A 26,346-nucleotide genomic window follows, 5' to 3' on the forward strand; every position below is an offset into this window, starting at 1 on the left:
TATTAAGGATGTTATTAAGGATTCCGCGAGGGGTTTTCCTTAGATGGGGCCAACGGATACCTGGTTAACCAGTTTATTCGGGAAAAATCGTCCACATGATTATTTATAACTACTAGGCCTGCTTAATTTTCTTATATTTATTTATCTAAGTAATTTATAATTATATATAGATCTTCTATTATACTTCTAGTAGCTTGTTAATATCTAGAATTTCTGGCTCCTTTAGTAGCTCTAGTAACTCCTCCTTAGTATTAGGATTAATATATTCCTATACATCTCATGCCTTTGCTAGGCTTTGTATATTATTATACTAAGCGCGCTAATCATCTTGAGACTTTAAGATAATTATGACCTTCGTGGCCGCGCTAGTATCCATGTTATTGTACAAAGATCGCTTCAGGATCATTTTCTGTGTTGATTCTCGATTCAGGGGTATCCAGGGTAGGCTCTCTTGATTCGTCGCTCACGGTGTAGTATTCTCGGAGAAGAAGAAGAAGAAGAAGTAAAAGGAGTAAACGGAAATGGCTAGTCGAATTATACGAAGCAGGTCAGCACAGTGGATGTTTTGTTCTAGAAGGGAAGCCAGTATGTACTCGCGCGCTCACTTATTGGCATAATTATCTTTCACCATGGGGTGGTCATAAATGAGAGTCAATAATTCATTCCATGGATGTCACTCTCGCACTCATGCAACTTAGTTATGAATCTATTTTGATTGAGCCCCTCGCTCCAAAAGCAAAATCACCATGAAAATGCATACTTTCCCAAATTGAGAAACTTCTATCCGGTGCCACCAAAAAACGACAGTAGTCTCCAGCCGAAGAACGAGAGTTCTCATTTACACGTGAGATATAAGAATCATAGGCATGAATTGCTGTTTTCTTGCTACATTAGGAAATATATATCCGGTCATCACCAGTGATTGCAGGCCGCAGTTTTGCTAACCTCGGAACTAGAGCGCTTTTAAAGTCATATGGCACGTGAAATAATGATATATAATTCAATCCAAGACTCATCTAATGTCAAGAATTACCTCAAGTTGAATTTCAGAGTTTGTCCAAGTTGAACTCTTGATTTTCTGATTAGAAAGATTGTCTTGCTCTCCTACTGCATCCTCTGCCGCCTTGGTATTGTGAGAAGTTGAACAACAGAAGCCTGCCACGATGGACTCCAAAAGTATGGGAGATTTAGAAAGTACTGCGTACCTCATCGCACTGGTGACTTTTCTGTTTCTCGCAATCAACGCGGGATTTCGCCTATTTGCCGGTATGTATTCTACCCACGCTGCTCAGCTCGCTTCAACTGTAGAGTTGAGGCTAACTGAGCTTTTTAGAGTGGAGATTTGCTCGCGAGCACAACTGTCGCAAGCCACGAGTGGCACCCTCTGGATTCCTTGGTATTGGCAGAGTAGCCTCTCTGGTGCTTGCAATGAAGAAATGCGAGTCCTTGGAGCTTATGCGAAGCTGGCACCACCAAAATGGCACCACCTTCAAGACGTCACTGGGCCGCACTGTCATCATTACCATCGATCCCAAGAACGTCCAAGCCATCCTCGCACTCAAGTTCAAAGACTTTGATCTGGGCTCTCCTCGTAACAAGGCACTGTCACCACTTCTTGGACGGGGTATCTTTACGAGTGATGGTCAACTATGGGAACACTCAAGGGCTCTCTTGCGGCCAAATTTTGTCCGGAACCAAGTCGCTGATATTGATGCCTACGAAAAACATGTCTCCAATCTCATTGACAATATACCCCTCGATGGGTCGACCGTGGACCTGCAAGAATTATTTTTTCGGATGGTGGGGCCTACCACAACCCGACCCTTTGGGATGAGTTATTCATGCTAATCAACCTACGGAGCAGACTATGGACTCTGCCACCGAATTTCTCTTCGGAGAGTCTATTGACTCGCTAGGTGCTGGAGATAAACAGCCATCCTTCGCAAAAAACTTCAGCACGTCTCAGGAAGGATTAGCTATCCGTTCTAGACTCGGGCCTCTGATGATCTTTCATCGAGATAGGGCGTTCTCAAAAGCGACGGTCGAAGCCCGTCGCTTCGTCGATCAATTCGTTCAGAAGGCTCTGGATTATCGAGCTGCATATGTTGATGGTAAAGACACTGCCAAGGCTCAAGAGCAGCGATATATATTTATCTATGAGCTGTCCAAGCAAACTGCGGACCGGACAGTGTTGACCGATCAACTCTTGAATATCCTGCTGGCTGGGCGAGACACGACGGCGGGTATTCTGAGCATCACCTTTTTTATCTTGGCTAGGCGACCTGAGATTTGGAACAGGCTGAGAGATGAAGTGTTGAAGGTCCAGGGAGAAAGGCCGAGCTTTGAAGACTTGAAGTCAATGACCTATCTGAGTTGGGTCCTCAACGAAAGTAAGTTTCTATTCCTCCCGACCCCAGAGGAACATGTGAGCGGATACAGAACATGCAACAGGGAAATGGCACCGAGGCTAAAATTTATCGGCAGGCTTGAGATTGTATCCCGCCGTGCCAGTCAACTCGCGGACGGCGAACAAAGACACCTATCTCCCAGTTGGCGGTGGCCCGGACGGCACACACCCTATTTTTGTCCCCAAGGGACAGGAGGTGATATACAGCGTATACAGCATGCATCGTCTACCGGCAGTATTTGGACAGGACGCGACGGAATATCGTCCGGAAAGATGGGCCAGTCTGAAGCCAGGATGGGCTTATATCCCATTCAATGGCGGGCCTAGGATCTGTCTGGGCCAGCAGTTTGCCTTAACAGAAGCCAGCTATACCATCATGCGTATTCTTCGGCGATTCAAGAGTATTGAATATCGAGATGAGCTGCCTTTCAAGGAGGCCCTGACGCTGACTCTGGCGAGCAAGAACGGGACGAAGGTGTGTCTGACACCAGTATAGAACAAGGGATGTACCTTAGGTCGGACGTAAGGAAGGGATCCTAGCCTAGGAAATTTCCACAGTCATCCTATTCAGAATATGACGGAGATCTTAGTTCAGCGCCCAGTGGTAAAATCGTGGATGTGGTCTGCAGGTCTGGCTTGCAACCTTCTCTCCGACAGTTAGTGGAACTAAGCTTAACTGGTGTTTAGAACCGGACCCTTTCTTCCATATCCGGTTAGACCTGACACCATCGGAAGCACCCAGGATTAAGATGACCGACCAGGCGAGACACTAGCCACCCATATGTATTGGTTGGCACCGCGGGGACCTAAATGCGGGGATGACGAATTGCAGAGTCTGGGGCCTGGGCGCAGATGCCTCGCAAGCAATGATCTCCCAAGGTCTTATGCTACCCATCTTGTCTGGATTCTTAGCGGATGAAACTACGCTCCTCTCTCATTCACACAATACCACTATACTCGTCAGCCGCCATGACACCGAAGGCTTGCGACCATTGCTACCAGAATAAAGAGAAGTGCGCTTTCGCCCCTGAGGCCGAGGCATGCTTACGGTGCCACCATCTGGGAATTGTCTGTTTCATGTCTCGTGAAAATAAGCGGAAGGGTCGCCGGCCAGTTTTGAAGTCCTTTGGTCACGGCAGTCTACAGATCTGGGAGCCAGGACGAGACCGCGAGGCGGACGTGGGCAACGCCAAGCTAGGTGCTTCTGCACTCGATCGCCGCTCTGGCCGGGTCGACATCGGTCTTGTCAATACGCCATTACCCGCAAAACAAGGGCAGAGAAGCAAGAACACGGCATTAAGTGGGTTTCCGGAGGAGGTGCTTCAGCACCGCTTCATACCACATACTGCATTGGATGCGATAGGGATCCTGATGGACGACGATGAATTTACGACCGTACACATTCCCTTTGTTATGGGAGGCAGCTTCGTGCAAGATCTCCGCGGGGCCATACACTCGGTCTTGTACCACTCGGGCCCAGTCGTCATTGATGGCTATCTTGCTTTCCTGAGCCTGGTAGCACATTGCCAGGCTTCTCGCTTACCCTGGACTACTCCTGACCTACGTAGGGCGGCAACAGCGTTGCACAACTTACGGAACGTGGAGATTATGCTTCCCCAAGACGCCCTCTGCGTCCTTCTCCTCGGTCAGGCCTTGTTTGTTTTTGAGGTGCTTGCCGACTCCTCCACGACCTCAGCGCATTCTATTATACAAGGTGCGCTTATCTCGGCTAAGCCATGGTATCCGCTTCTGAGCAGAGTACCTGCCTTCGACACTGTTACTTTCTGTCCAGTCCTTATGGATATAGTGGGTTGTCTGGTGCATCGCAAGGTACCTATAATTCGGATGTGTGTTCAAGACCGGATTGTTGTGGATCGCTACGCCGGCCTATGCTCAACACTCTTGCCTTTACTATACCGTCTATGTGTACGGAGTCATGCGGCCAAGGCCGGTGCGGCCACGGTGGACGGGGGTTCGACGGATCAAGAGAAACCCGAAGATTGCTACACGGACATAGAGAGAAGCATTGAGCTTTGGGCACCAGACATTCCACCTGATTTCTTCACTGCCTACGACGAGGTCGAAATACAAATGATGACGACCCAAGCGAATACCTACCGTCTTGCAGCGTTGCTTGTCATTCACCGCCTACGATTCCCCTTTGGTGTCCAGGATACTCTTGGGCAATACTACGCTAATTGCATTTTTCATGAACTCTCATCGTTTTTCGCCTATTCGAATACGCACGGCGCCGGAGCATTTCCCGTCACATTTCCACTTTTCATATCCATGATTGAAGTCGAAGGCCCCGGCGAGGACTTGCTGGGAAATCTGCAACGCTTTCCCATACAGAGCATATGCATGCTGAAGCTACATGGCTTTGTCAGGCATGTTAGAAGGGTCAAGGAATCAGGTGACAATGTGTCATTGTTTGATCTCGTGGAACATGACCTTACTTACGCGGTTCTCCCATAAGATAAATTATAGTATAATAGAGACTATTAATACTCCCCAGAGGATTAGTTGACTTTAGAATCTAAGCCATAGATAGTAACACAAGCATCATGCAGCTCAATGCATTGTGACCCAAACAAGATAACATCTTATTATGGGAGCACATTGCTAAGTTAAGCAAGAACATTTAGTATCTTAAATGCAAGCTAGCATATTTCTAAAAGTTAACTAATAATATGTATTATTATGCATCATGCTAATTATTTATTTCTATTCCTCTAACCTCTACTCCAAGGTGCAGAAGTGGAACGGGAGCATTATATTTGGGCTGGGTGCATTTGATCAATGCTATTGTTATTCTAAGGCCTACCTTTAAGAACAACCCGAGATACGTTTCAGAATACCCATTGCTACATTTACCGCTGGCTTGGATGGTAACTCGGTTCGTTAACCTTGGTCGAATCCGCGCCCGAAACGCGCTGTACCTCCAACTTGTTGCTAGTACAGTCCCCATGTAGGCCGACTATACAACGCCATGGGCTGTGTTCAGCACGACCCGGTGGGGTCTGATAATGGTTTCTTTACAAGCGACGGGTGCTACGACGCTTATGTTCGTGGGACACGCTTGGGGGCAGTAGAAACGGAGGACGGGGGTGTGGGTTGGCGGCGGAATCATTGATCTAATTGCCATATAATTTAGTATTAATATACTAGTTTACATGCACATGGGTGGCGAACCAGAACCTTATTAATCCAGTACAGGGGCGCCCTGTATCTAGAGACATCTAGCACCTTCCTAATCAGGATATCTCGCTGAGCGGCGCCCTGTACCTGGATACCTCTACCCAGGTCCCTTGAGAGGAAAACCAAACAGGGCAGTACTTGGTTGGCCGTGGCTTTGAAACCCATGTTATCCTCTTGGAAGAAATTTTGATCTTGCTGGGAGAGTATTCATGAACTAAAGAGATATTACGAAAGATCCAGGTGAGCTGGTGTAGCAGTTATAAAAGATTATGCACGAGTGTAGGGTGACTTGCTGTGCCCACATTCGAGTGACGGGTTCCTGATCTTGATCAGCGCGCGCTTGGTAAGCTGTACCTTCCAGAGATGATCCTAGAACGTAGGCTGATGGAAAGTTGCGGATCTGGCGTCTGTCCTTGGGCGTTTTCGTGGCCGTAGAGAACAATTACAACACTTATGGAGGTGAATGCCAAGAGATGATACCTGGGTGCTTTAATGGGCATGTGAGGGGAGAGAACACCAAAGGTGGATTTGATTTTGCGACGATGGCATGCTCATCGCATTTTTAGGTGGACCCGGGGTGGAAGACAAAAAACGCCGCAAACACAGCAGACTGGGGCAAACCACGGGGCAAAGGCCAAAAACTCTTAAAAAACTTCAAGCTTCTTAAGGCCACGTCAGCTTGTCGGGCTTGGCGGACGAATTTTAGAGGGCTGACTGAAGGCAGGGTGGCACGGCTCGAGACCCAACGAGTTATCAAAAAAAGTCAAAAAACATACAACAGTAGGGATTCGCATGTGGTCACCCACCATACTACTAACCTACCGGCATGTGGCTTAAGTACGGCTGAGCGGACGGGAAGCCCTGTTCTCCACACCCTGTGGTCGTATGTGCCAAAAGTTTCATTATAGAGCTTCATTTGGAAATCTCTACATATAAAGTAAACGAGAAAGCAACGTCCTACTAAATCAAGAGCATATCGAGTCTCGGAGCACTTATCGAAGGAGGTTTGAGGTAGCGATGGATATTAGCAGCGCTGGATCCGGGAAAAGGATAGAAAGTACAAAATGCAAAATGAAACCAGCCATGGCGGAAATGGTTGGATGTTCTGTATTGGCTTAAAGATATATATGTCCATATACATTGCCACTAGGTGCTTGCTCTGTTGTTAGAGGGCATAGAATACAGATCTGGGGAGCAGACGTCGCAGGGCTACTGCTAACTCATTAAGCTTACAGTGATAGCTTGGCAGATAGAAGTACCTAGTTCACCATTATAATCTGCTAACTAGTTGTGCTTACACGGGCTTGGAAGGTTCTTATTACAGCAACTTAATATATGCTCTGGTAAAGCAGTTATTGATACCAAAGCTTGACTATGATATAGCTGGGAAATCTGCACCTATGCGAGAATTGAGGCATTAGTAGGAGCGACAGATATCAGGGACACATGAGTGTGATGAGCTTCTAGGCGAGCATTGGATCCCTTACCGAGCATCTTCCATGTCTTCCTCTCCATTTCGGCGAGTCAGTAGATAGAGGGCGTCGAGGTGTCAGGAATGTTGATGTATTATGGAGCGCTTGAGGTGGTGCTGGCTGAGGTCACGTGAGGCGCTCCGACAACGCTGGTCATCACCCTTGAAGTCGAGTTGCTTGCTGCGATAGAGAAGGTTGGCAGAACCGATACAAATAAGCTAATAAAAGCAAGATAAAAACATACATGAATCTCCAAGTTGGGCGGCTGAAGTGCAGTTACTTACTGGATGGATACTGGATATAAGTATCGTTGTTGTCACAAAGGTAGAAGCTATACAAGGGCAGGAACATCAATTATGCCGCTCCATCCCAAGATCAGTATGCGCTCCTTTGGCCTCGGGACCTGATGTTTCGCATCACAGCAGGAAGAAATGCACTTGGTACTCCTGCCCTTTGTTCCATTGATAACTAACAATGGATAGTCTCTATACGTTCTGAGGTCGCCTTGACTGACCTTTCTTTGCTCGTTGATTCAGACTAAAGGTAGTAGTTCAATCAGCCCTTTCACGTGTATCACAGCGATGCTGTTAAAGACATTTATCCGACAAAGCGATGGTGGCTGGCACTATAGAAGCACCTCAACCCCTGGTGTAGGCAACGAAGTCAGAAGGTCCATCAAAGAAATCATCAAGATTCTAGTCCTGTATCTACTTTGATCACCATTCCAGGCCCGCTAATCTACCTTTTATCGGCAATTCCAGTCTAGCTCATCTACTTCAGTGCAACATGTCTACCATGCCAGCCAATGAACAACTCATCATCAAGCTCAACAATGCCATTCACGATGCCAAAGAACTGGAGCGGCTATGCCAGAACACCTGGTGTGAAATCTCTGGCCATACCCTACAACCGGTCAGCTGCAGGCCGCCACGTCGAAAGCTATGAGTTTGCCGTCGAACAATTTTTTTCGCGCGTCCACACGAATTCCTTAGAGAGAGATGTGTCCTACAGGCCTTAGCAGCTGCTGTGGAATCATTCCACGATGGAATCGCGCAGGATTTGCTAGAGCCTTGTTAGTCCTTTGAAGGTTATTGCGTTAATGGATGGTATAACTTTCTCGGCTCTGATATTCAAAGGTGTGCGCTGTCAGCCGCCGCAAGGGTGGGCAATGTCCGATTTACAAAATGGGTCCTCGAGACACACAAACCTGACCAGTGCGCGGTATTAGAAGGAGGCATTAGGGAGGCTTGTCTGGCGAAGCATGAGGAGATTCTGCTGCTCTTGGTCGGGCAGTATCCGCCTCCAACAGAGGGTATCGACAAGCCATGGGGTGATGGCACGTTTGATTTCGAATATATACCCCCAGAGTTCGACTCAGACCGCGACGCATACTACGAGTGGCTCAACAAGGTATCCTACCCCCTAGAACTAGAACGGAACGCAAATGGAGGCTCCTTGGCAAGGGTCTGGCGAGTGCTCGCCGGGACTGAGTGCTACTTATCCAGAGACTCATTAACTAGAACATTTGGTGACTCGCCAATAGTGAACTTCAGCGGAGCAAATACCGACTTCCTCTCGCCGTATTGCATTAACAATCTATTCTATCTCCCCTTTCTAGGTCCTATTCTTGGCCTAGATGTGGGCGATATATACTTTTTTCTAGAAAACTGAATCTAATGGCAGCGCCTGGATGATGGTGGGTTGGTGATTAGAACTTGAGACCCTTCTACGACTATTGTAGCCATCTTAATTCCATCACCCCTCCATCTATGGTTAATGGGAATACCTTAAAATTCCCATCCTAAGATTAATTGCAGACCTTATCTAACAATAGGTTTCGATAATCCTAGCAAATTATATTTTGAAAGACAAAAAGGTCACATTATATACTGTGTACCATCGCCTCTGCATTAGCATTACAGCATGGGAAAACCACAAGGGGAAAAACCCATACCAAGGCCGTATTATAGTGGGAGAAAGCAACTTTTTAAGCTTGTTAGAAAGCAAAAGGCTTGAAACAACCGGCTCCATTCCTAAACCTTGTAGTTAGCAGGCAATATATTAAACCGATGTAGAAAACCTACCGCATTTCCAAATCCTAACAGTACATACAGTCTTAATCTCCAAGGATTACACGGAAGTTCTTGACTTCATCGATAAGCGCGTCGCCACCCCAGTAAGGGCCATGCTGAATATAATGAAAATAAAAGGTGTATGTTCCGGGCAGAATCTTCGGCCGATAGCTGTGAAGTAAACGGTGTACTCGTGCTGTCGATTTGTAGTAGCCTGTATCAAAGTGGCCCTTGCCATCCAGTTCCCCTTCAACGCTCGTCGTGAGCTCTCTCTGGTTTCCTGCGTACCACAAACCCCACCACTTGTACTCTTGTTGGTACTGGCTCAGATAGACATCCGTCGAGGCTTGGCCTTGTTCAACACAGAACTCCACCTCCGAGTATGTGTAGCCGCCTATGCCGTAAAATTGGTATTCGCCGCTGCAGGATCGCGAATTGTTGGACGGGGTAACAGCAGATGGTTCAAAATCATCCAGTGGGGGGTTACCAGGAACTCCAGGCGCGGCACTTGCAAACAGTACTGCGCAAGAGAACGTGAGCAACTCCCTAAGAAGCATTCTGAATTTTGGCTTAGTAGCTAATTGTGGCAACAGGGAGCTAGATTCAAGTTCAGGTGAAAATGATTTAAGGCGATCACAAGAAGATAGTATTAGCAAGATCAAGGTGATCAAGGATACATGTCAAACACTAAAGTAGAGTATTTAGAGAATGCTGAGAAAAGTGAGTTCTTATATAAAGTAGTAAGAACTATAATTTTAAAGTTATATGTGTTAATAACAGATATTATTTTGGTAGTTACACAAAGTAGGATTGTAAGGCTGTAAGGAGTATTTCTGTGTTACTTAAAGATGCATACCAACAAAAATAATGCACATGCACAACCCTTACTAAGTCTATCCCACCTAAACCATGTACTTGTGAGCAAGCCAACAAGATCCTATCACCTAACTGGAGGCTACCATGAAATAATGCCATTTGGCATACACCCAATAGACAGACTCAATAGACACTAAATAAAACTCCTTTGATATGTTGACACCTGGACAATAACTAAATAACATTCACCTCTAATATCCCATTTCATGTTATGGGCCCACCACTGCTCTATTACAGTAGAACGCCTAGATAACCACCCCAACACAATGCATTTCGCGCAAGTGTTTTTCAAGGTTGGATCATCTGTTACACAACCTATATAGAGGTTGGCAGCATTGTTCTAGAGATTAGGCAACCCGGGCATTTTTCTTGCCGCAGGTTTGGATTATAAACTCCCACTGATGTCTCTCTCCGTTTTTTGGTGTCATTCACGACTTCGTTCTATACAAATGCACACGGTATAGGGGTCGAATTCGAGCCTGAGATCAAGCTTGTGTCTTGTATGCATTGAGTAGAGACCCAAGCGGAGGTCCAGGATGGTAGACCCAGATTCTGGGAGTTCTGGTAGTAAAATTGAGTGTGTAGGCCGACGAACAGTTGTACACTGTGGGTACGTTAGACTCACAACTTGCGCAAGCCCCATCCCCTGCGGAAGACCTAGCGCACAAGGTCTGCACCTCATCCCACAACCACCACCACCAGTGGCTCTAACTAATCCATTTTAGGTGCTGAAATTTCCTTGGTGGATGTCTAATGTATTACTTTGCGTGTGCTAGGTTCTTCGCTGTCCTTGCACTTGCCAAGGTTAATTGCCTCCCCTCCCCTCTTAATTGTCAGATAGCCGCGCTAAGACACGGGAGCCCCTAACTACTGCACTACACTCCGCCATTTGTTTGGACATGCAAGGGCAAAAGAATCAGCTAGTAGCTACAAGCAAAATCCAGAAGGAGTCCAAGTGGGAAGCGATTTAGGGTTATACAGCCCGTGGGAGTCTAGTTTCCTGCTTGTATCACATTGCGGATCGTACTTGTGTACATGGACATGAAGGCCACCGGACTTCGTGGCAATGCAGAGACAGAGAGAGCTATTTCGTACGCAGGTGTTGAAGGCATCTCAGCCATAAGCTCAGAGCTACAGCATAATGAACCCTCACCGATTTTGTAAACAACAAATCACAATAAAAGAAAAGGAAACGGTTTTCGTGAGTAGCTGTCCACCGCATGGCATCTCAGCCATACGCAGAGGACATCACTTAGTATTACTATCCGTATATCTAATAGCACGCGCTAACGTTCAGACCGAGGATTCGAAGAGTAAGGGGGCCGGTGAATATCAGATTCCTCATCACCCGGCGTCGCGGGCCTTGCCAACAAGCTGAGCTCAGACTCCTCACACGGCACTACTTCCTTGCTACATCTGCATAGTTTTCTCTTCCGCTTGCCGAGGAAAACGATAGCCGCTATAAGTGCAATAAGCGCAAGTCCGATGATTGTAGCTTTGTCTTCAGACTTCATCATCACCTCATACTTTGGTACGAATGGCGACCAACACTCAAACTCGGACCCATCGCTCTTCACGTGCGTGCTTAGTTCCTTGCTAAGGCTGGCGCAACTGAGGGGACCGGTCGACTTGATGTTTATATACTTGTATGATTTGAGGTTCGGTAGATCAATACTGGGAATTGCTTGGGTTAGTCCAAGGGCGAACATGTGGTGCTAGCCGTACTTACCTTTCGAAGTGTCCGTCCAACTCAAGAATACGCAGGCTCTCAGTCAGCAGCCTGAAGTCCTTCGGTTGGGAGGGCCCGGAAGTGGAAAGAGTAAAAAAAGTTATATTCCGCAGCACGGGAATATGCAGGCTGGACAAGATGTTAGTAGATTCTTCGAATAGGAGGTAAGAAGTCTCTAGGAGAATCAGGGAAGGGGTACTTTGGAACGCGACCCTCGATCCTCATCGTGGTTTCTACAGAATGCAGCCTTGGGAAACTGAGTGGAATAGGTCTCTTGGACAAAAGATCTAGAAACAAACCATCCCACGTAATGGTTTGCAGTCGAGGGGTCGATATGCTAGGAACATGATCAATATTCATTCAGCGCGTCCACAATGGCCGTGGCCGCAGCGATCGATCTGGATAACAAGGACAAACAAACCTCGAGATATTCCCTCTTATGATCAGTCGCCCAGCGGTCTCAAGCGATGGTAAATCAACGTCTAATTCCTGCGCCAGTGCATCGCGCGACTCAGGAGTAGGCTCCTCGCACTCTTCATTACATATTGTAATGCTGGTCGCATTTTGCAACGAGTTCAGGTTAATACTGGCAGTTGCACTCTGTTAGCATGGACTGACACTCCGCTGACCTTTTTTTCCCCAGCCGGTGCATAAATCGATTACCTTGAGAAATTCCCTCTCAGTGTTATACTGTCATCGACGCTCCTCAGAGTTGGCAGATCGACCATGCTTCCAGCCACTGGACTGTAGATATTTATCCCTTCAGCGGAAATCAATTTCGGTGCGGAGAACTTGGTCAAAGTCGGCATGTCGACGGAAACCTTTGTCACATATCGTAAATCAGGCAATTCAATCAAGGTCACCTTTGGAACAAGCCCTTCTTTCGTCGGAAACTCCCAGATATCACCGGTAATGTTTTGGACATTTTGCAGGACAAATGGCCCTTCGTAAGAAGGCCAGATGTAGAGTTTCCCGTCAAGTGTGGTGCATTGGGATAGTTCGTCGAGCCTGGCCTGGCTGCTGATGTTCCAGTTTCTGTGTGGTAAGTCTGGTTCGTCGCAGATACTGGCCAAGACGCCTGAAGAGGTTAGGAAGAGTGTAGCTGGAAGATGAATAGACGTTATTATCAAGGTCATACGCACTTGTTGGCACCAGTCCAGCCACGAAAGTCGCCAGTAGCGACCAGGAATGGAGGAGACTCATGGCCACTTTTTGGCTCTGGACCATATTATCAGCGGGGCGCAGGGGGCTTTTAAATCGCTCATGGCCAAGAATCTTGACCAGGGTCTTGATACTAGTTTAATTAGGTCGTGGAGTGAGCCGAGGCAGCCGCAAGTTGGACACCAACATGACTCAGAGATGAGGGGAAATGGTGGCGTCTACCTGCGTAGCCTCGCGCTGGTCTAAAAAGACTTGTTGGTTGGAGGTGGCCAAAGACCTGGGAAAGGCATTACTAGGGACGACAGATATCGGGGACACATGGATGAGACTTTCTTCCTTGCTTGTTTCTTGCTGTTTATCTGATTATGCATCTAGTAAGCGTGTGCCTGGACCAAGATCGTCCGGGACAAGCGGGCTTGGCCACCCAGTCAGGAATAGGGACATATTGCTGTACGGAACAGTTTTAGCCCGGGACACTGCAGAGTAATGGTAGCCCTCAGCCACTGACTGCGTTGCGCGCCACACTCTATTCTAAATCAAGATCTAAATCCCAACCCCAGTAACCGATTCCCAAACTCAAGCAGGTAGTAGTCCGCATACACCAGCCCGTGATTAGCGCTGGCGTTGATGTTCTGATCGTTCCAGCTCACTGTCGAGCTTGTCAGAATGCTTGCAAAGGGCTTGCAGTCTGCCAGTGCCTCACTCCCACTTCCACTCTCACACACCGCTAACCCCTTGACACCACCAACTGGATCCGGTATGAGACATGCCTGTTCGCGGGCCGTGGCGAGAGCAAGAGTGTCGCCGACAATCCGAATCGCGCTATCCGCGTACCACCTCGCTGGCGCGTGTCGGCCACGCCAGGTCAACGCCTGCGAGAGGACGAGCAGCCCGTTTGCCGCAATGAGGCCGGCGGACACGTCGCGGATTGGTGCCTGGGGGTCTTGGATTGGTGCGTCAAAGTCCCAGAGCGGGACGTATCGTCCTTTTCGTTTAGGCGCAGTCTGGCTGCCCTTGCAGTCTGGGTCGGGGTTCGATTCTGGCTCTGCAAGCTCATCCACACAGTCCGGTGCAGTCTCCAAGCGAAAGATGAAGTACTCCGCCAGACCACAGGCGGCAGACAAAAACGTCTCATCTTTTGTCCAGGAGTATGCCTGTGCGTATCCGAGAATCGCCCACGCCTGGCCACGCGACCAGGTTGACTCGGGGGCGTACCCCTGCGCAGTCCGAATCTCCTTGACCTCGCCGGTTGCCGGCGAGAAGTTGACGACGTGGCAGTTGCTATAGAGTGGCCCGTTATAGCCATGAATGCCCGACGTCAAATTGAGCGGTGTCTCGCGGCGAAGGTGAGTCTTTAGCAAAGTCTTCGCATGGGTAATAGCCGCAGTGGCGAGGTATTCATAGCCCGCGTGCGCTGCCGCATAGAAAAGGAGCTCTAGGTTACACAGCGAGTCGATGATGACGAGGAAGTTGGTCTCGGCGTCTCGAATATCAACATTCCGCTGGAAGGTGAGGTGATTCCACGAGCGGATGGCACCGACCCGGGCGTTGAAGCGCGAGTATAGGCTGGCCGCCGCGGTACAGATGGTGCTCAGCGCCGCGTCGTCGTGGAGAAGCTCCCACCTTGCTCGCATATGCGGCATGATCATGAAGCCGAGATCGTGGGTGTCTGTCCGGTACGCCGTGCTATGTAGAGGCTCGGACCACTTGTGGCCGATGGCGCGCAGGGTCTCGCGGAGTTGGGCAATGCGAAGCTGCGAGTGACGGGGCCGCATGGTCTCGGGGTATTTCGTGGCTCGCTCGAGGAGGAGGTAAATGCTGCCGGGAAAGAAGCCGCATGTCCAGAACTGCATTGGCCGACGGCTGTACTGGCCTTTGTTCTCGCCGGATTGGGGGACGAGTTCGGGGTAGAAGGTCGGAGGGTCCTATGGTATGGTTTTTAAGTTAGAAGAGTCATCATGTTACCATCAGCATCTCCGTGACACGCACATTATTTTCCAGGCAGCTTTCAGCCACTCGCAGAATCTTGGCCGTGATGTTCTCGCAATATAGCTGACTGAGGATGCCCAGTCCTGAGGCAGTTTGTGCTGCTACTGGTTTCAGGCCAGCTTCGGCTTTCTTCGCGTGGCTGAAACCATTCGCATGGCCGTTTGGCCACGCCGGTTTGCTGGAGCCGTTCAAAACGGTGCTTGGTGCCATTTTTGCTGCAGCTACTGCTGTTGCTCGTCTGTCATCCTGGACCTTTGGACTATCTACATCGACCGTGTACTTTATGGGAACCCACAGTATCGGTCGGGGCCCGCACTCGTCCGGTTTCCGATGCACAAGTTCACCACCGCGGGGATCGGGCAAGCTGCCGTCGTGTCTACTCCAACTTTCTGGTCAAAATCCGTCTCCAACCCTTCTTAAATCGCTAACCACATACACAGCGTGCCACCCTTGCGAACTCACCGCAACCATGCCGCCCTTACCAGGTTTCTCCGACAACCCGTTGCGCACCCGCGAGGATGTCGTGCGGGCGAGTAGAGCCCTAATCGCCCCTCTGCTACCCTATTTCTCCCCCGCCTGCGCCCGCATCCATATCCCCGTCGCCGTGGGGACCCATTTCGACGAGACCGCAGCAGAGCTCGAAGGGTTCGCCCGCCCGCTGTTTGTTGTCGCATCGCTGCTCCATGCTGGGGCGTCGCCCCTCGATGAGCTCCTGCAGCCGTGGGTGCACGGCTTCGCCGCCGGCACAGACCCTGAGCACGCGGAATACTGGGGCCCCATCTCCGACAGGGACCAGCGGATGGTCGAGGCCGAGATGGTCGCCTTTGCGCTGCTCGCGGCGCCCCGGGAGGGACTGTGGGATCGCTTCGACGCCCGGACCAAGACCAACGTGGCCAACTGGCTGCGCTCGATCCAAGGGAAGCAAATGCACGTTTCCAACTGGCTGTGGTTCCGGGTGATGGCGAGTGTTGCGCTGATCAAGGTGTGTGGGGTTGCTGTCCATGAGCTGCAGGAGGAGATGGAGCAGGATCTTGCGCAGCTGGACGCCATGTATCTCTCGCATGGCTGGTCGAGTGATGGGATCTGGCCGAACGCAGACGAGGTGCTTGCGACGGAGGAGGAGCTGTTCAAGGCGGCAGGGAAGAGGCACCAGAGGTTCTGGTCGCGCCAGGCGGATTATTACTCGGGGAGCTTTGCTATCCAGTTTAGCCAGCTGCTCTATGTCAAGTTTGCTGCTGATTTGGATCCCCAACGAGCCGAAAAATACCGTCAGCAGGCGAGGGAGTTTGGACAGGATTTCTGGCGGTATTTCGATGAACAAGGTCTGTATCTAATCCCACCACCACCACCAATGGCTCTAACTGAACCATTTTAGGTGCTGCAATTCCCTTTGGTCGATCTCTAACGTATCGCTTTGCGTGTGCCGGGTTCTTCGCTGCCCTTGCGCTCGCCGAGGTCGATTGCCTCCCCTCCCCTCTTGATAAGCCGGGGACAGTCAAAGGGCTTTTATTAAGACATGTACGCTGGTGGGCAAAGCGTTCTACCGACATTTTCCACGCCGACGGGACACTGAATATCGGCTGGCTGTATCCGTACGTCGCACAGCATACGCGTTTCAACTAACTATACCCCAACTAACCGATTCAAAAGCAACATGTTTCTGAGCGAGGGCTACACCTCCTCGCAGTCAGTCTACTGGGCCTTAAAGTCCCTCGTTGTCGTCGCCCTATCTAGCACCAGCAGCTTCTGGACCGAACCCGAGAGCGATCACCCCCAGACCACCGCTTCCCCAGTCCTCTACCTCGCCGCTCCCCGCCAGATCCTCTGCAACCACCCCGCAGGAAACCACCACTTCCTCCTCAACCCCTCGCAGTACCTAAAGCGGGCCTTTAAAAACACAACGGCAAAGTACTCCAAATTCGCCTACTCCTCCGCCTTCCCCTTCTCCCTCACCGTCGGCGCCACCCTCCCCGCCCAGATCGCTCCGGACAACGCCCTCCTCCTCAGCCGCGACGGCACCGAGACCTGGGCGACCAAGACGCTCTGCACGGATGCGCGGGTTGGCACTGCCCGTGTCCGTGTCCATTTTCGGGACTACGATCCGGCGGGACAGACATGCGAGGAACTCACGGTGGTCTCTGCGCAGTGGTACCCGTGGGCGGATCGCCAGGTTTCGGTCACGACGACCCTCGTTCCGCCGTCGGGCAGATGGCCAGACTGGCACGTGCGGGTTCACAGAATTACCGTGCGCGGCCAGGGGCTCGGGACGCTGCATACCATTGAAGGTGGGTTTGCGATTGAGAAGGATCCTCGGCCCCAGCATCAGCAGCCGCAGCAGCAGCAAGGGACAGGGTTAGCAGGAGCAGGCGCCGTCGGTGGTGGCGGTGGCGCTGTGGCATTTACCCGCGCCGGGGCATCTGGTATTTCGACCGAGACACCCGTCCGCGAACCCCGACCAGATACACCTCCACGTTCACCTAGGACAATGTCTCCGACGTCTACAGTCCAAGTCATCGATTTAGAAGCCAACACGAATCTCGCCGCCCCGCGCACAGTGTGCCCCGTGATCGAGCACGCAGAGTGGGACGTGACGGCCGGCGCGGAGGTCTGGCTGGTAACCAAGGTGTTTGCGATTTCGAGCGAGGCGAATGGTCGGAGACAACTCCAGCTCGGTGGTGGCAGGACAGTTCAGGAGAGGTGGTTGGATCAGCCGCAGGTTCGGATTGGGTCTCGTTCTGGGGGTTCTTGTGCCGAAGGCCCGGGGGACTATATTGAATTGTCCAAGGATATTTTATAGTTTGAATGGAATTGTCATAGGTTAAGCTCTTGGTTGGAGAGCGGGGGTTTAATTCACATTGACACTTTCCCATTTCTCAAGCAGCTAAAACAGTCTTATGACTCTGCGTTGGCCTCATGGCTGTCATCAAGACCCGGAAGCCATTCCGGCCCTGCCCGGCCCAGCTCCTCGACATTCGTCATAAACATAAAGTCGTCAAAGTTGATAATCCGGTTCATCTCCAGAAAGCTTTCATCTAACAGACCGTGCGAAATCGCCGAGAGCTCGTCAACTGCTCCTTCTTCCGTACCAAGAACGTTTGAACGAGGTACTACGGGCGGAGGCCCAGGTTGCATGTCTCCACCCCCGCCCGCTGCTGAGAATGAGAGTGGCGTCGCTGGCGAGAGGAGCGCGGCAGGGGTACCCTGAGTCCCTTGGGCACTTGGCAATCCCTGGTTGCTGACCCAATCTCCCTCTCTACAACGTTTGGCGGGACGGACTCGGCGTGCTCTTGTTTCGCCAAAGATCCTCGACAGCTCGGCGGAGTCTCCAGACAGGTGACCGCCCTGGCTTCGCGGTGAGCGACCTATCTCAGGATGACAACCTATCGGTAGTGGGGTGGAGCAAGTAGTATCCTGCTCAGCCCCGGCCGCATGAGGCTCTTCTTGCTCAAGTAGGACAAGGACTCGGTCTACGGGGTCTCTCTCGCTTAGATTGTAAAGCACCCGGAGTTGGCTAGCGAGAGACCCTGCCAGCGAGGTGCCGGGTAGGGAGCCTGTCTCCACAGGACGCCCGATCCATCTCTTATCCATTATGTCGAGGGCGTTGACAAGGGTCCCGAACTCCGGCACGAGGTCTACCTTGTAGTATAGCGAGTGTACTATGTCGGCATCAGCATAACAACGTGATATGCGAAGATAAATTCAGGTAGATATCTGCAAGCAAGGGTACTCACCCAACAAAACACGCGCACTAACAAACACACAAATGGCAAAATGGGGAGCGAGGACGCGCGCAACTGGCGCACGTTCTAGATACTTGGTCGTGATATTCGCGGTCTCGGTCGCGGCGACGAAGCATGTATCGGCGCTACAGGCATTCGGCAGCCGGAGGTGCCTGATGGCACGGCGTGGGTATGCAATGCGCTGGTGCAGGAGGATCGAGGAGGTGTTGTGTGTGATGTGGGCGAGGGTCATGTTGGGGTCCATGGCTGTTGTTGCCGGGTTGGGGTTCACGTTGGGGTCTTTCCATTTGGTAGGGAGGAACATTTTCCAACTAGGGACCATTTGGATATAAGAACTCGGTCGTCTAGGGCTGACTGAAAAGAAATGCAAGTAAACTCACTGTACCAAGCGCAGATCCAACTCCTTGAACCGCGTCAACCAGCTCAACACATCCTCCCGATCCGCAAAGTCGATCTTCTGCTGCACAAAGTACGCATTGATCCGGCTCAGCGACTCGACCGACTCAATGTAGTACGCAAACGCCCCGATCCTGGTCATCTCGGGCGAGCCCATGCAGGTGGTCTGCCCGGGCGGAGAGCTTCGGGCATCGTTCAAGCGCTTTGCAGCGCCGGCTTCGGTGGCTTTCTCGGAGGGGGCCTCGTACTTGGACGGGAGGAATGTAATGGTGTGGCCGATTTTGGCGGCGGAGTGGTCCCAGATGCCCAGGTAGGGGGTGACGGCTGGCTGGTTGCGGGCCCAGAGTCCGCCGTCAATCGGCAGGCGTCGACAGATGTCGTCGGCTGTGAGGCTCACGTTCCATCTGCTTAGAGTCAGCTATATAGTATACTACCAGTCTTCAGCCGTTGGTGGTGACCTACCCTGTTGTGATTGAACAGAATCTATAGCAACCATGTCAGCATCAATCTTGTGGATGTATATGCGAGTTGAGCTGATAAACACACCGGTCTAGAAGGAACACGCTCCAAAAAACTCGCCTTCGCTCCTCCTCTTCGACCCAAGTGTCCGGTGCAGGTAACGAGGGCAAATTCGGCAATAGACCGGGACGCTGGTCTTTGTCCGTGTCCTCAACGCTGAGATGCAGATATTGGACAGTTCTCGTCAGGGAGCCGATGGTGGGCCATGCTTTACTCGTCTCGCCCTGGCCAATCTATACCTCGGTGTAAGTATGACATGACTTTTAATGAGATTGAGCTTACATCAGTAAATGCGACGATAATCAGTGCCTGGAGATTCTCCAGCCGCAGGTCGGCCATGGCATTGAGGACAACATAGTCCCTCGATCGGGCAACCTCGTCTTGTGGTATTGGTCCGAGCCCGATCAGTCCCTTCAGATCCACAAACCGTAGCGCAGCGACGAGAATGGCGTGGAGAATGATCCCGCACGCCTCGCGCTCCGGGTTGTGGGCGATTCGTGAGCGGAATCGGACCTCGTGCAGAATTGGGATCCAGGGGTGGATGATGTCGAAATATGCGTCTAGCAGCGCCGCGACGACCTCTGGGCTTTCCAACAGCGTACGGATACTGCTGCCCCGGTCAATGGCAGCATCTAGTGACGGACCCTGGCCGGAGTCGAGATGGATCCGCTTCTCCGGACGCTCTAGCGCAGGGTCATGGTCGCGAACATGCGCATGAAGCATTGTTTCGGGGGACTGAGTTGGATAGCGGGTGAGTTGTGCAATGTCGCGTGTAAAGGCCGAGAGAATCTCACGCAAGGACCTGAGTTCCTCAGAAACCGTGTCCGCCCTGCGCGCATCCGTGACATGGGAGCTAGAGGAACTATACATGGCATGTTCGAGAGCTTCTATGCTGCGTTAGCCATGGCCATAAGAAATCTCCAGTTAAACTCACCGACACGGCGGGTTAAAGTGTCGACCACGCCACCTTTGAGGCCTGGCTTCTTCCTCTGGTATTCATATGTGCATCGCGAGTCTTTGAACCTATGCTTCAGCATCGACTATTATGTGCTGTACGGAGATGGCCATACCCAGACGCTTGCAGTGGGAGCACGTCGGCCACTCTCTGGAGCAGCGCAATTTCCGTCGGCGGCATCCATCGCACTAAAATGTTGGATCATGAAGTCAGTGTCGGATAGAGAGAAGCTGGGGCTGGGGCTGGGGCGTGCCGGGGTCCTACTGAGGGCAGGTCGGAGGCCTTTGGGCTCCTGGGGGCAGCGTCCATAGGAAATGTCGAGGAATATAGGGGCATGTAGGCGGGCTGGAATGGGTAAGAGGTGGAAATCGGACAATGCCTGCTGGAGCTTCGGAAACCTGGGATCAGTCAGGGTCTTCCAGTTCCCCGCACGCATTCAGTCTCGTAAACCTTACCAAAGAAGGACTGGCGGCAACCTGGTCGTCAAGTGTGGACTGCATCGGAATGCAATCGTCCGCTGCCCGGCCTGGCCAACCGCAGAATCTGCCCTGGAGAACCTTGTTGGACTCCCTCTAGGGTTGGTCATTGCCTCCAACTTACACCCCGCGATCCTAGGTATCAATGCCCTCGAGCCCCTTCTGTGTCCTCAGTGGGTCACGACATGACCAGTGCCTGCCTGCACCGTTGATATCAACGCTAAACGCACCGGATTTATTAGCAGCCGACTAGAAAGCTGTCAAGTTGGGCATCTCATGCCTGATAACGGACATGCGGTGGTTATTACTGGTGAATATCCAATCAGGTGACCCCGCCAGCGTCCATTCTAGGGAGCCACTGCGCAGGCGGGACCACATTCCCCAACGGCGACCTATGGGAGTGTCAAGTCGCAGCTGGAGGTGCCAGCTCGAAACGTGCAATTGCTTGACCCCCGAGCAAGCGTCTTTTATCTGCCTTTCTTTCCGCATTGGCACCAGAAGAATGTGGGTGCACAACATCGTGGAGTATGGAGTTCGAGTTACAAGTGAGGCTTACACCCCAGATGCATATAAACTACCATAATAATCTTAAATCAGGTAAACAGGACACCAGGACTGAGCGAGGTTGCGACTGTCAATGAATCCAGTCAATTATCCTATGCCGTCACGTAGAATCCCCTGCCCTCACAAGGCTTAGGCCAATAGCACTCTACACCATCTTGACGGACGCCCGTACGCATCCATCTACTCGTGGATCTGATTAGTTGCAACAGCACGCTGGGTAGCAGTCTCAGTTTGCTTAAACCGCCACGGCTTAATCTTGCGCTCAAAGAGCTCGTCCAGCTCCGCAGCGGATCGCCTATACGCACAAGTGACCATCCATTAGCAAGAGTTCTTCGCGATATGACAGGAATAATTGTAGACTTTCAAAGGTCCCAATCAAAACAGGAAATAAGTCGGAGGAAGGAGTAGGTCTCGACTTACCCTGCTGTCTCCGGGATCAGAAGCCAAATGCCCACGACAAAGGGAAGGCCGACGCCCGCGTAGAAAAACCCGGCCTTCAGGTTCCAGTTCCACGCGGTTTCGTTGACCATGTGCGGGACCAGCTGGTTCATGGCTATGTTGATCACACAGTTGACTGCAGCAGCTGCCCCAGAGGTGTAGTGCCGGAGTCGCTGCGATGAGATTTCGCCGATAAAGCCCCAGCCCGTCGCGCCGGTCATGGTCAGGCCGATATCTGGATGGTAACCTGCGTGAGCTGGATATAGTTGAGCAAACGTGGGGCGGGCTACATACTCCAAATGACCGCAAATAGGATAAAGACATAATTGACTGCCTTGACGCGCGGGACAACGCCCAGGATCCCAACCAGAAGGCTGGTCGTCCACATCGCCGTCGACCCTGTACAGCTGATCAGGCGCCGTCCCACGGTATCCGCAACGTAGACGACTGCTATGGCTGCCACAAGCTTGATTCCCAGTGTAATGCACTTTATCTGAAACGGATCGCCGACCCCAGCCTGCTGGAAGAAGTACGCCCCAAAGGTGGAGAAGAGGACGAGGCCGGTAAACTGCTGCGAGACGATGGTCCACAGCGCAACAATTGTTCGAAAGCCGTCAGTGCCGCGGAATACAGCGTACCACTTCTCGCGCTTCTGCGTGGCAGCAACCTCGGCCTCGTGGTTCGCAAGCATGGCGAGGACCTCAACCTGGTGGTCGACGTCGAAGCCCTCGACGCCCTTGTACAGCCGGCGCAGCGACCTTTGAGCAGTTGCGCGGTGATTCATCCCCACTGCCCATGCCGGGGACTCGGGAAGTGCAAGAAAGATAATACCCATCAGCCCAATCTGCGCCCATTGCGAGTAGACCGGGGTAAGCCAGTCGTGGGTGTCCACCTCGGAGAGGCGCTCCATCGCCAGGTAGGCGAAGAAGGTTCCAACGGTCCACCAGAGGTTATATGTCATGAGGACCATGCCACGGATGCGCGTGGGAGCGACTTCTGCAATATACATTGGCAACGTGCACTGAAGACAGCCTAGTCCGATGCCAGCGAGCATCTTGGCCACGAGCCAGTGTTCTCACCGGCGCGACTGGCCCTCGCCTATGATGCTGGCGGCCAGGAACGTCCAGCAGACTGCAAATGCCGCTTTGCGTCCATAGCGCGCGGACAAGAAGGGGAGCGAGATGTTGGCGAGGAACTGGCCGACCGGCAGGATGCTGCCCCAGCCGGCCATGATATCCGCAGCAATGGCGGGCTTGCCGGCTGCTGTTGTCTCTGTGGCAAATTGCTCCACGAATCCTGGGTTGGCGAGGATGCCGGCGTTGAGTCTGCACGGGTTAGTTATCACGTACCCCAAATCCTGGTCATTCAGGTCATGCAAGGATGGCAAACCCAATTTGATAACCATCTGCGCCAGCAGCAAAGGCAGCAACGAATACGTAGGCTGTGCATGCCTTGAACTTTTTCATCGTTTCCCACGGGGTCAGGGTTTCGTATCCCGTCAGCCCCTGCCCGCGGGTTGCGGCGTCTTGAAGCGCCTTGTCATTTGGAATGGAATCGTCGCACACATTTTCTGCGTGGACGATATCGGGGGTGGGCTTAGACTGCATAACGAAGAGCAACTGGACGAACTGTGTTCCTATATGTTGTATTCAAAGAACAGAAATAAGGCGGGAAAACAGTCTGATTATAATCTCCACATCATGATGGCTCCATTGCCCCAGATTGCAAGGGTTGGTAACTTCTCCACATCCCCCGCGTCCTGTCGGGCCCAGTTCGTCCGGTATCCGATGCGCCAACTTTGCTTCTCATTCAAGGGGTGGACGATTCGTCGGCCGAGTCAGAAACCCTCCGGGCCCTCATTTACCCTCATTGGCTTTGAGAGACCGAACTTCTTCCTCATGCCATTATTGCTGACTGTGTTTCCGCTCGTCACACATCGACCAAGCCGGCTACAGTAGTCGACGTTCGCTTTGAGCACTACCGCCACACCGATACCCTCGGCGTCCAGGAAACCCGGCCGCGCCTCTGGTGGAGGATTGCCAATGACCACATTCATACAGGCCTAGTACGAGGTTGAGCTGCCCGTGCACGAGCCACTGGAAGGCACGTTACACTCAACGGCTGTCTGTACCTCGCCGAGTTCCATTCTCGTTCCATGGTCATTAGAGCATTCCTTACAGTCCCGAGAACGCATCACCGTGCGGATCCAGGTATCTGACGTCTATGGATATCAAAGTCCCTGTAGCGAGCCAGCGAATGTCGAAATTTGCCCGCTAAGCCGCTCAGACTGGATCTGCGGTCATATCGCCGCTCCTCTGGAGCTCATTGCAGACGAGCCGGAGCCTGAACTGGTGTTCGAAAAGGAATTTTGCCTGGGAGGTCCTCCCGCGTCACCTGTCAATGCTCGTCTGAGTCTCCCATGACCAGATTTGTCTCTCGGTGTGAGTATGTATCATCAGGGCAAGGATTATGCATGGTGGGAGCAGGAGAAACAGGTCATCAAGGGGAGGTAATGCTCTTCAATTTGTTCGCCACAAAACTATCCATTGCTCCTCTCTCCTCCGCGGTCAGAAGCGATATTCGATCGTCAAGGTCGCCATCGCCAAAGAATCGCCTGTCGATCTTGGCCCAGTAAATCATATCGAACGCCCAACTCTTCCTCGCGGCATAGTTGAGCCAGAAATCGCCGCTTTGCCAGCTCTTCAACATATGATGCGACAGGCGATCACATTCTTTCAGAGCGCCTCGCTCAATTGCTGAATCTTCCTTGGCTTTCATCACTTTCAGAAAGGTTGGTAGAACCTTCTCGTAATGCTCGGTCCAGTCATTCAAACCACCTTCCCAGAACTCTGGAAGCTCGAGAAGTAACCAAAAGGGCGGACTATGAGCGAATCCGGTCGGCGCTGCGTAAGTGTACTCCCAGTCAACCACGCCGGTCATCCCATGATTCTCATTCGCAAGAACATTCCCCGGCCGAAGATCGTCGCAGAACAAAGGAAAGGGGCCGGAGTCGTCGTCGCAGAGCTTGTGTTCTCGGGTGATCTTGCGGAATAGGCATCTCGCGATATACTTCTGCCTGCAATCTTCGACAGAGTCAATCGCATCATGTCGCTGCGAGGCCAGATGGATCATGTGCATTTCCGCCAATGCCTGGTAGTAGGATGAAGCCGTTTCGAAGACCTTTTGCGGGAGCTGCGCAGGATCGACTCCACCGAGTTGGACAAGCTCGTTCATATTGAATGTGAGAGGACGGTGCTTGACTATCCAAGCATCGTCAAACTCGTCGTCTTCATCGGCCTTGCCAATACAGCCGATCTGCGAGAATTTGTGTCTTGAGACTTGGAGCATAACGTCTGCGATTTAGCTGTACACCGTTTCGAGTCTGTCCCGAGACACGTTGGGGTCCAAGATTGGCCTATCGTCGCGTGAGCGACCAGGTATATTGAGCGCGTCGATGAAATCGCCTTCATGGTTGATATACTCCATGATAATAAAAGGGCCTAGGCCGATTGGGCTTTCCGCAGGGGAACACGAAACGAGTTGAAAGATTCCAGCAACTTCATAACAGCGACTTCACGTTGGACTTTTTCCTCGGGAAACATCGAGGTTCCAGGAATCGGAAATCGAATCACAGCTGCACCGCCATCCTTGAATCGTAGGCGAAAACAGTTCGTCGGGGACCCCGCCATGGTGTTTGTCAACAAAGCGGCCAACTTCACGGAGCACGTCGCGTTCGAAGATCTTCTTCTTCCATGGCTCGAATATTTCGTCGCATTTGGCCCATGCGACATCGTCGTAGTTCATGCAGCGCGCTTTGATTATGGGCATTTTGTTGAGGAGCGCGGATGGCAGCCGGAGGAAGTAGAGACGGCAGGAGCGACGCGGTGGGAGTTTATTCGGGCGCCTAAGAAGGAATGCATCCTCCGCCTTCCACCGCATGTAGCTACCTAGTATCTGGCTACTATTGTTGATAATAGAAGCCTACATAGGATGCTCTTCTGCGTTCTCGCTTAAGATTGCCATCATCATGAGACGAATCTGGACTGAATGCTGAATGCCAGCCGCTCTACTGTGATGGAAAATAGACGAACGTCCTGATAGGTACTCTTTGCTATATGCTATATAGGTTTAAAGTATCACAATGTTTTCAACAACTAGCATCATTGGTCTAGTGGTAGAATTCGTCGTTGCCATCGACGAGGCCCGTGTTCGATTCACGGATGATGCATTCTCTTTTTTTCCTGCGGAGAAAAATCACTCCCTCTTGTTGAACCTTTTCCTTCCTTGATTTCTTGCTCTTTAACCTTTTCAGTAAGGTATTCTGATCGTTTTACTGAATACCGCTCTTAACATT

General features: G+C 51.5%; 10 protein-coding genes and 1 non-coding gene across 11 annotated transcripts; 4 read left to right on the top strand and 7 right to left on the bottom strand.

The window, feature by feature from the left end:
• Positions 1-1,163: 1,163 nt before the first annotated feature.
• BJX68DRAFT_273968 (cytochrome P450) lies at positions 1,164-2,990 on the top strand (the record flags this gene model as incomplete). The annotated part of the gene is made up of 4 exons (XM_071047573.1): positions 1,164-1,266; positions 1,334-1,800; positions 1,865-2,390; positions 2,485-2,990. The coding sequence occupies 4 exons, from the start codon at positions 1,164-1,166 to the stop codon at positions 2,901-2,903; spliced, it is 1,515 nt and encodes a 504-aa protein (XP_070906040.1). The 3' UTR covers positions 2,904-2,990.
• A 386-nt stretch (positions 2,991-3,376) lies between these two features.
• On the top strand, positions 3,377-4,882 carry BJX68DRAFT_260749 (uncharacterized protein; the record flags this gene model as incomplete). The annotated part of the gene is made up of 1 exon (XM_071043974.1): positions 3,377-4,882. The coding sequence occupies one exon, from the start codon at positions 3,377-3,379 to the stop codon at positions 4,880-4,882; it is 1,506 nt and encodes a 501-aa protein (XP_070906041.1).
• Positions 4,883-9,193: 4,311 nt separating this feature from the next.
• BJX68DRAFT_260750 (uncharacterized protein) lies at positions 9,194-9,706 on the bottom strand (the record flags this gene model as incomplete). The annotated part of the gene is made up of 1 exon (XM_071043975.1): positions 9,194-9,706. The coding sequence occupies one exon, from the start codon at positions 9,704-9,706 to the stop codon at positions 9,194-9,196; it is 513 nt and encodes a 170-aa protein (XP_070906042.1).
• Positions 9,707-11,227: 1,521 nt separating this feature from the next.
• On the bottom strand, positions 11,228-12,963 carry BJX68DRAFT_223547 (uncharacterized protein). Its single transcript, XM_071038163.1, has 6 exons — positions 12,897-12,963; positions 12,418-12,832; positions 12,176-12,340; positions 11,954-12,091; positions 11,755-11,883; positions 11,228-11,699 (listed from the first exon to the last, which is right to left on the bottom strand). Exons 1-6 carry the CDS (start codon positions 12,955-12,957, stop codon positions 11,312-11,314), a joined length of 1,296 nt encoding a protein of 431 aa, XP_070906043.1. The 5' UTR covers positions 12,958-12,963; the 3' UTR covers positions 11,228-11,311.
• Positions 12,964-13,451: 488 nt separating this feature from the next.
• On the bottom strand, positions 13,452-15,114 carry BJX68DRAFT_260752 (Six-hairpin glycosidase-like protein; the record flags this gene model as incomplete). The annotated part of the gene is made up of 2 exons (XM_071043976.1): positions 13,452-14,840; positions 14,905-15,114. The coding sequence occupies 2 exons, from the start codon at positions 15,112-15,114 to the stop codon at positions 13,452-13,454; spliced, it is 1,599 nt and encodes a 532-aa protein (XP_070906044.1).
• A 259-nt stretch (positions 15,115-15,373) lies between these two features.
• BJX68DRAFT_260753 (DUF2264 domain-containing protein) lies at positions 15,374-17,701 on the top strand (the record flags this gene model as incomplete). The annotated part of the gene is made up of 3 exons (XM_071043977.1): positions 15,374-16,226; positions 16,280-16,496; positions 16,555-17,701. 3 exons carry the CDS (start codon positions 15,374-15,376, stop codon positions 17,699-17,701), a joined length of 2,217 nt encoding a protein of 738 aa, XP_070906045.1.
• Positions 17,702-17,729: 28 nt separating this feature from the next.
• Positions 17,730-20,604, bottom strand: BJX68DRAFT_273974 (fungal specific transcription factor domain-containing protein). The gene is made up of 7 exons (XM_071047574.1): positions 20,494-20,604; positions 19,842-20,446; positions 19,587-19,792; positions 19,025-19,444; positions 18,636-18,955; positions 18,466-18,560; positions 17,730-18,246 (listed from the first exon to the last, which is right to left on the bottom strand). The coding sequence occupies exons 1-7, from the start codon at positions 20,594-20,596 to the stop codon at positions 17,797-17,799; spliced, it is 2,199 nt and encodes a 732-aa protein (XP_070906046.1). The 5' UTR covers positions 20,597-20,604; the 3' UTR covers positions 17,730-17,796.
• A 979-nt stretch (positions 20,605-21,583) lies between these two features.
• BJX68DRAFT_13970 (general substrate transporter) lies at positions 21,584-23,307 on the bottom strand. Its single transcript, XM_071036442.1, has 3 exons — positions 22,287-23,307; positions 21,975-22,227; positions 21,584-21,849 (listed from the first exon to the last, which is right to left on the bottom strand). The coding sequence occupies exons 1-3, from the start codon at positions 23,044-23,046 to the stop codon at positions 21,735-21,737; spliced, it is 1,128 nt and encodes a 375-aa protein (XP_070906047.1). The 5' UTR covers positions 23,047-23,307; the 3' UTR covers positions 21,584-21,734.
• BJX68DRAFT_260756 (uncharacterized protein) lies at positions 23,068-23,599 on the bottom strand (the record flags this gene model as incomplete). The annotated part of the gene is made up of 2 exons (XM_071043978.1): positions 23,068-23,317; positions 23,382-23,599. 2 exons carry the CDS (start codon positions 23,597-23,599, stop codon positions 23,068-23,070), a joined length of 468 nt encoding a protein of 155 aa, XP_070906048.1.
• An 892-nt stretch (positions 23,600-24,491) lies between these two features.
• On the bottom strand, positions 24,492-25,820 carry BJX68DRAFT_251722 (uncharacterized protein; the record flags this gene model as incomplete). Its single annotated transcript, XM_071042438.1, has 4 exons — positions 24,492-25,323; positions 25,363-25,492; positions 25,570-25,639; positions 25,674-25,820. The coding sequence occupies 4 exons, from the start codon at positions 25,818-25,820 to the stop codon at positions 24,492-24,494; spliced, it is 1,179 nt and encodes a 392-aa protein (XP_070906049.1).
• A 329-nt stretch (positions 25,821-26,149) lies between these two features.
• BJX68DRAFT_t5 lies at positions 26,150-26,220 on the top strand. Its single transcript has one exon. It is a non-coding gene; the product is annotated as a tRNA-Gly (tRNA).
• Positions 26,221-26,346: the final 126 nt, after the last annotated feature.

This window comes from Aspergillus pseudodeflectus (assembly GCF_044049435.1).
Source record: "Aspergillus pseudodeflectus strain CBS 756.74 chromosome Unknown BJX68scaffold_1, whole genome shotgun sequence".
Lineage (NCBI taxonomy): Eukaryota > Fungi > Ascomycota > Eurotiomycetes > Eurotiales > Aspergillaceae > Aspergillus > Aspergillus pseudodeflectus.

Excerpts from the sequence above, each read along its gene's own strand:
- BJX68DRAFT_273974 (XM_071047574.1), bottom strand. The coding sequence starts at position 20,596 with ATGCTGAAGCATAGGTTCAAAGACTCGCGATGCACATATGAATACCAG. Across the intron at positions 20,447-20,493 it reads CACTTTAACCCGCCGTGTCG|AAGCTCTCGAACATGCCATG; the intron begins GTGAGTTTAACT and ends AACGCAGCATAG. Across the intron at positions 19,445-19,586 it reads AGCGTGTTCCTTCTAGACCG|ATGGAACGTGAGCCTCACAG; the intron begins GTGTGTTTATCA and ends GACTCTAAGCAG.
- BJX68DRAFT_13970 (XM_071036442.1), bottom strand. The coding sequence starts at position 23,046 with ATGCTCGCTGGCATCGGACTAGGCTGTCTTCAGTGCACGTTGCCAATG. Across the intron at positions 22,228-22,286 it reads CCTATTTGCGGTCATTTGGA|ATATCGGCCTGACCATGACC; the intron begins GTATGTAGCCCG and ends GTTACCATCCAG. Across the intron at positions 21,850-21,974 it reads CTGATCCCGGAGACAGCAGG|GCGATCCGCTGCGGAGCTGG; the intron begins GTAAGTCGAGAC and ends TTGTGCGTATAG.
- BJX68DRAFT_223547 (XM_071038163.1), bottom strand. The coding sequence starts at position 12,957 with ATGAGTCTCCTCCATTCCTGGTCGCTACTGGCGACTTTCGTGGCTGGA. Across the intron at positions 12,833-12,896 it reads GGCTGGACTGGTGCCAACAA|GCGTCTTGGCCAGTATCTGC; the intron begins GTGCGTATGACC and ends TAACCTCTTCAG. Across the intron at positions 12,092-12,175 it reads ATAAGAGGGAATATCTCGAG|CATATCGACCCCTCGACTGC; the intron begins GTTTGTTTGTCC and ends TCATGTTCCTAG.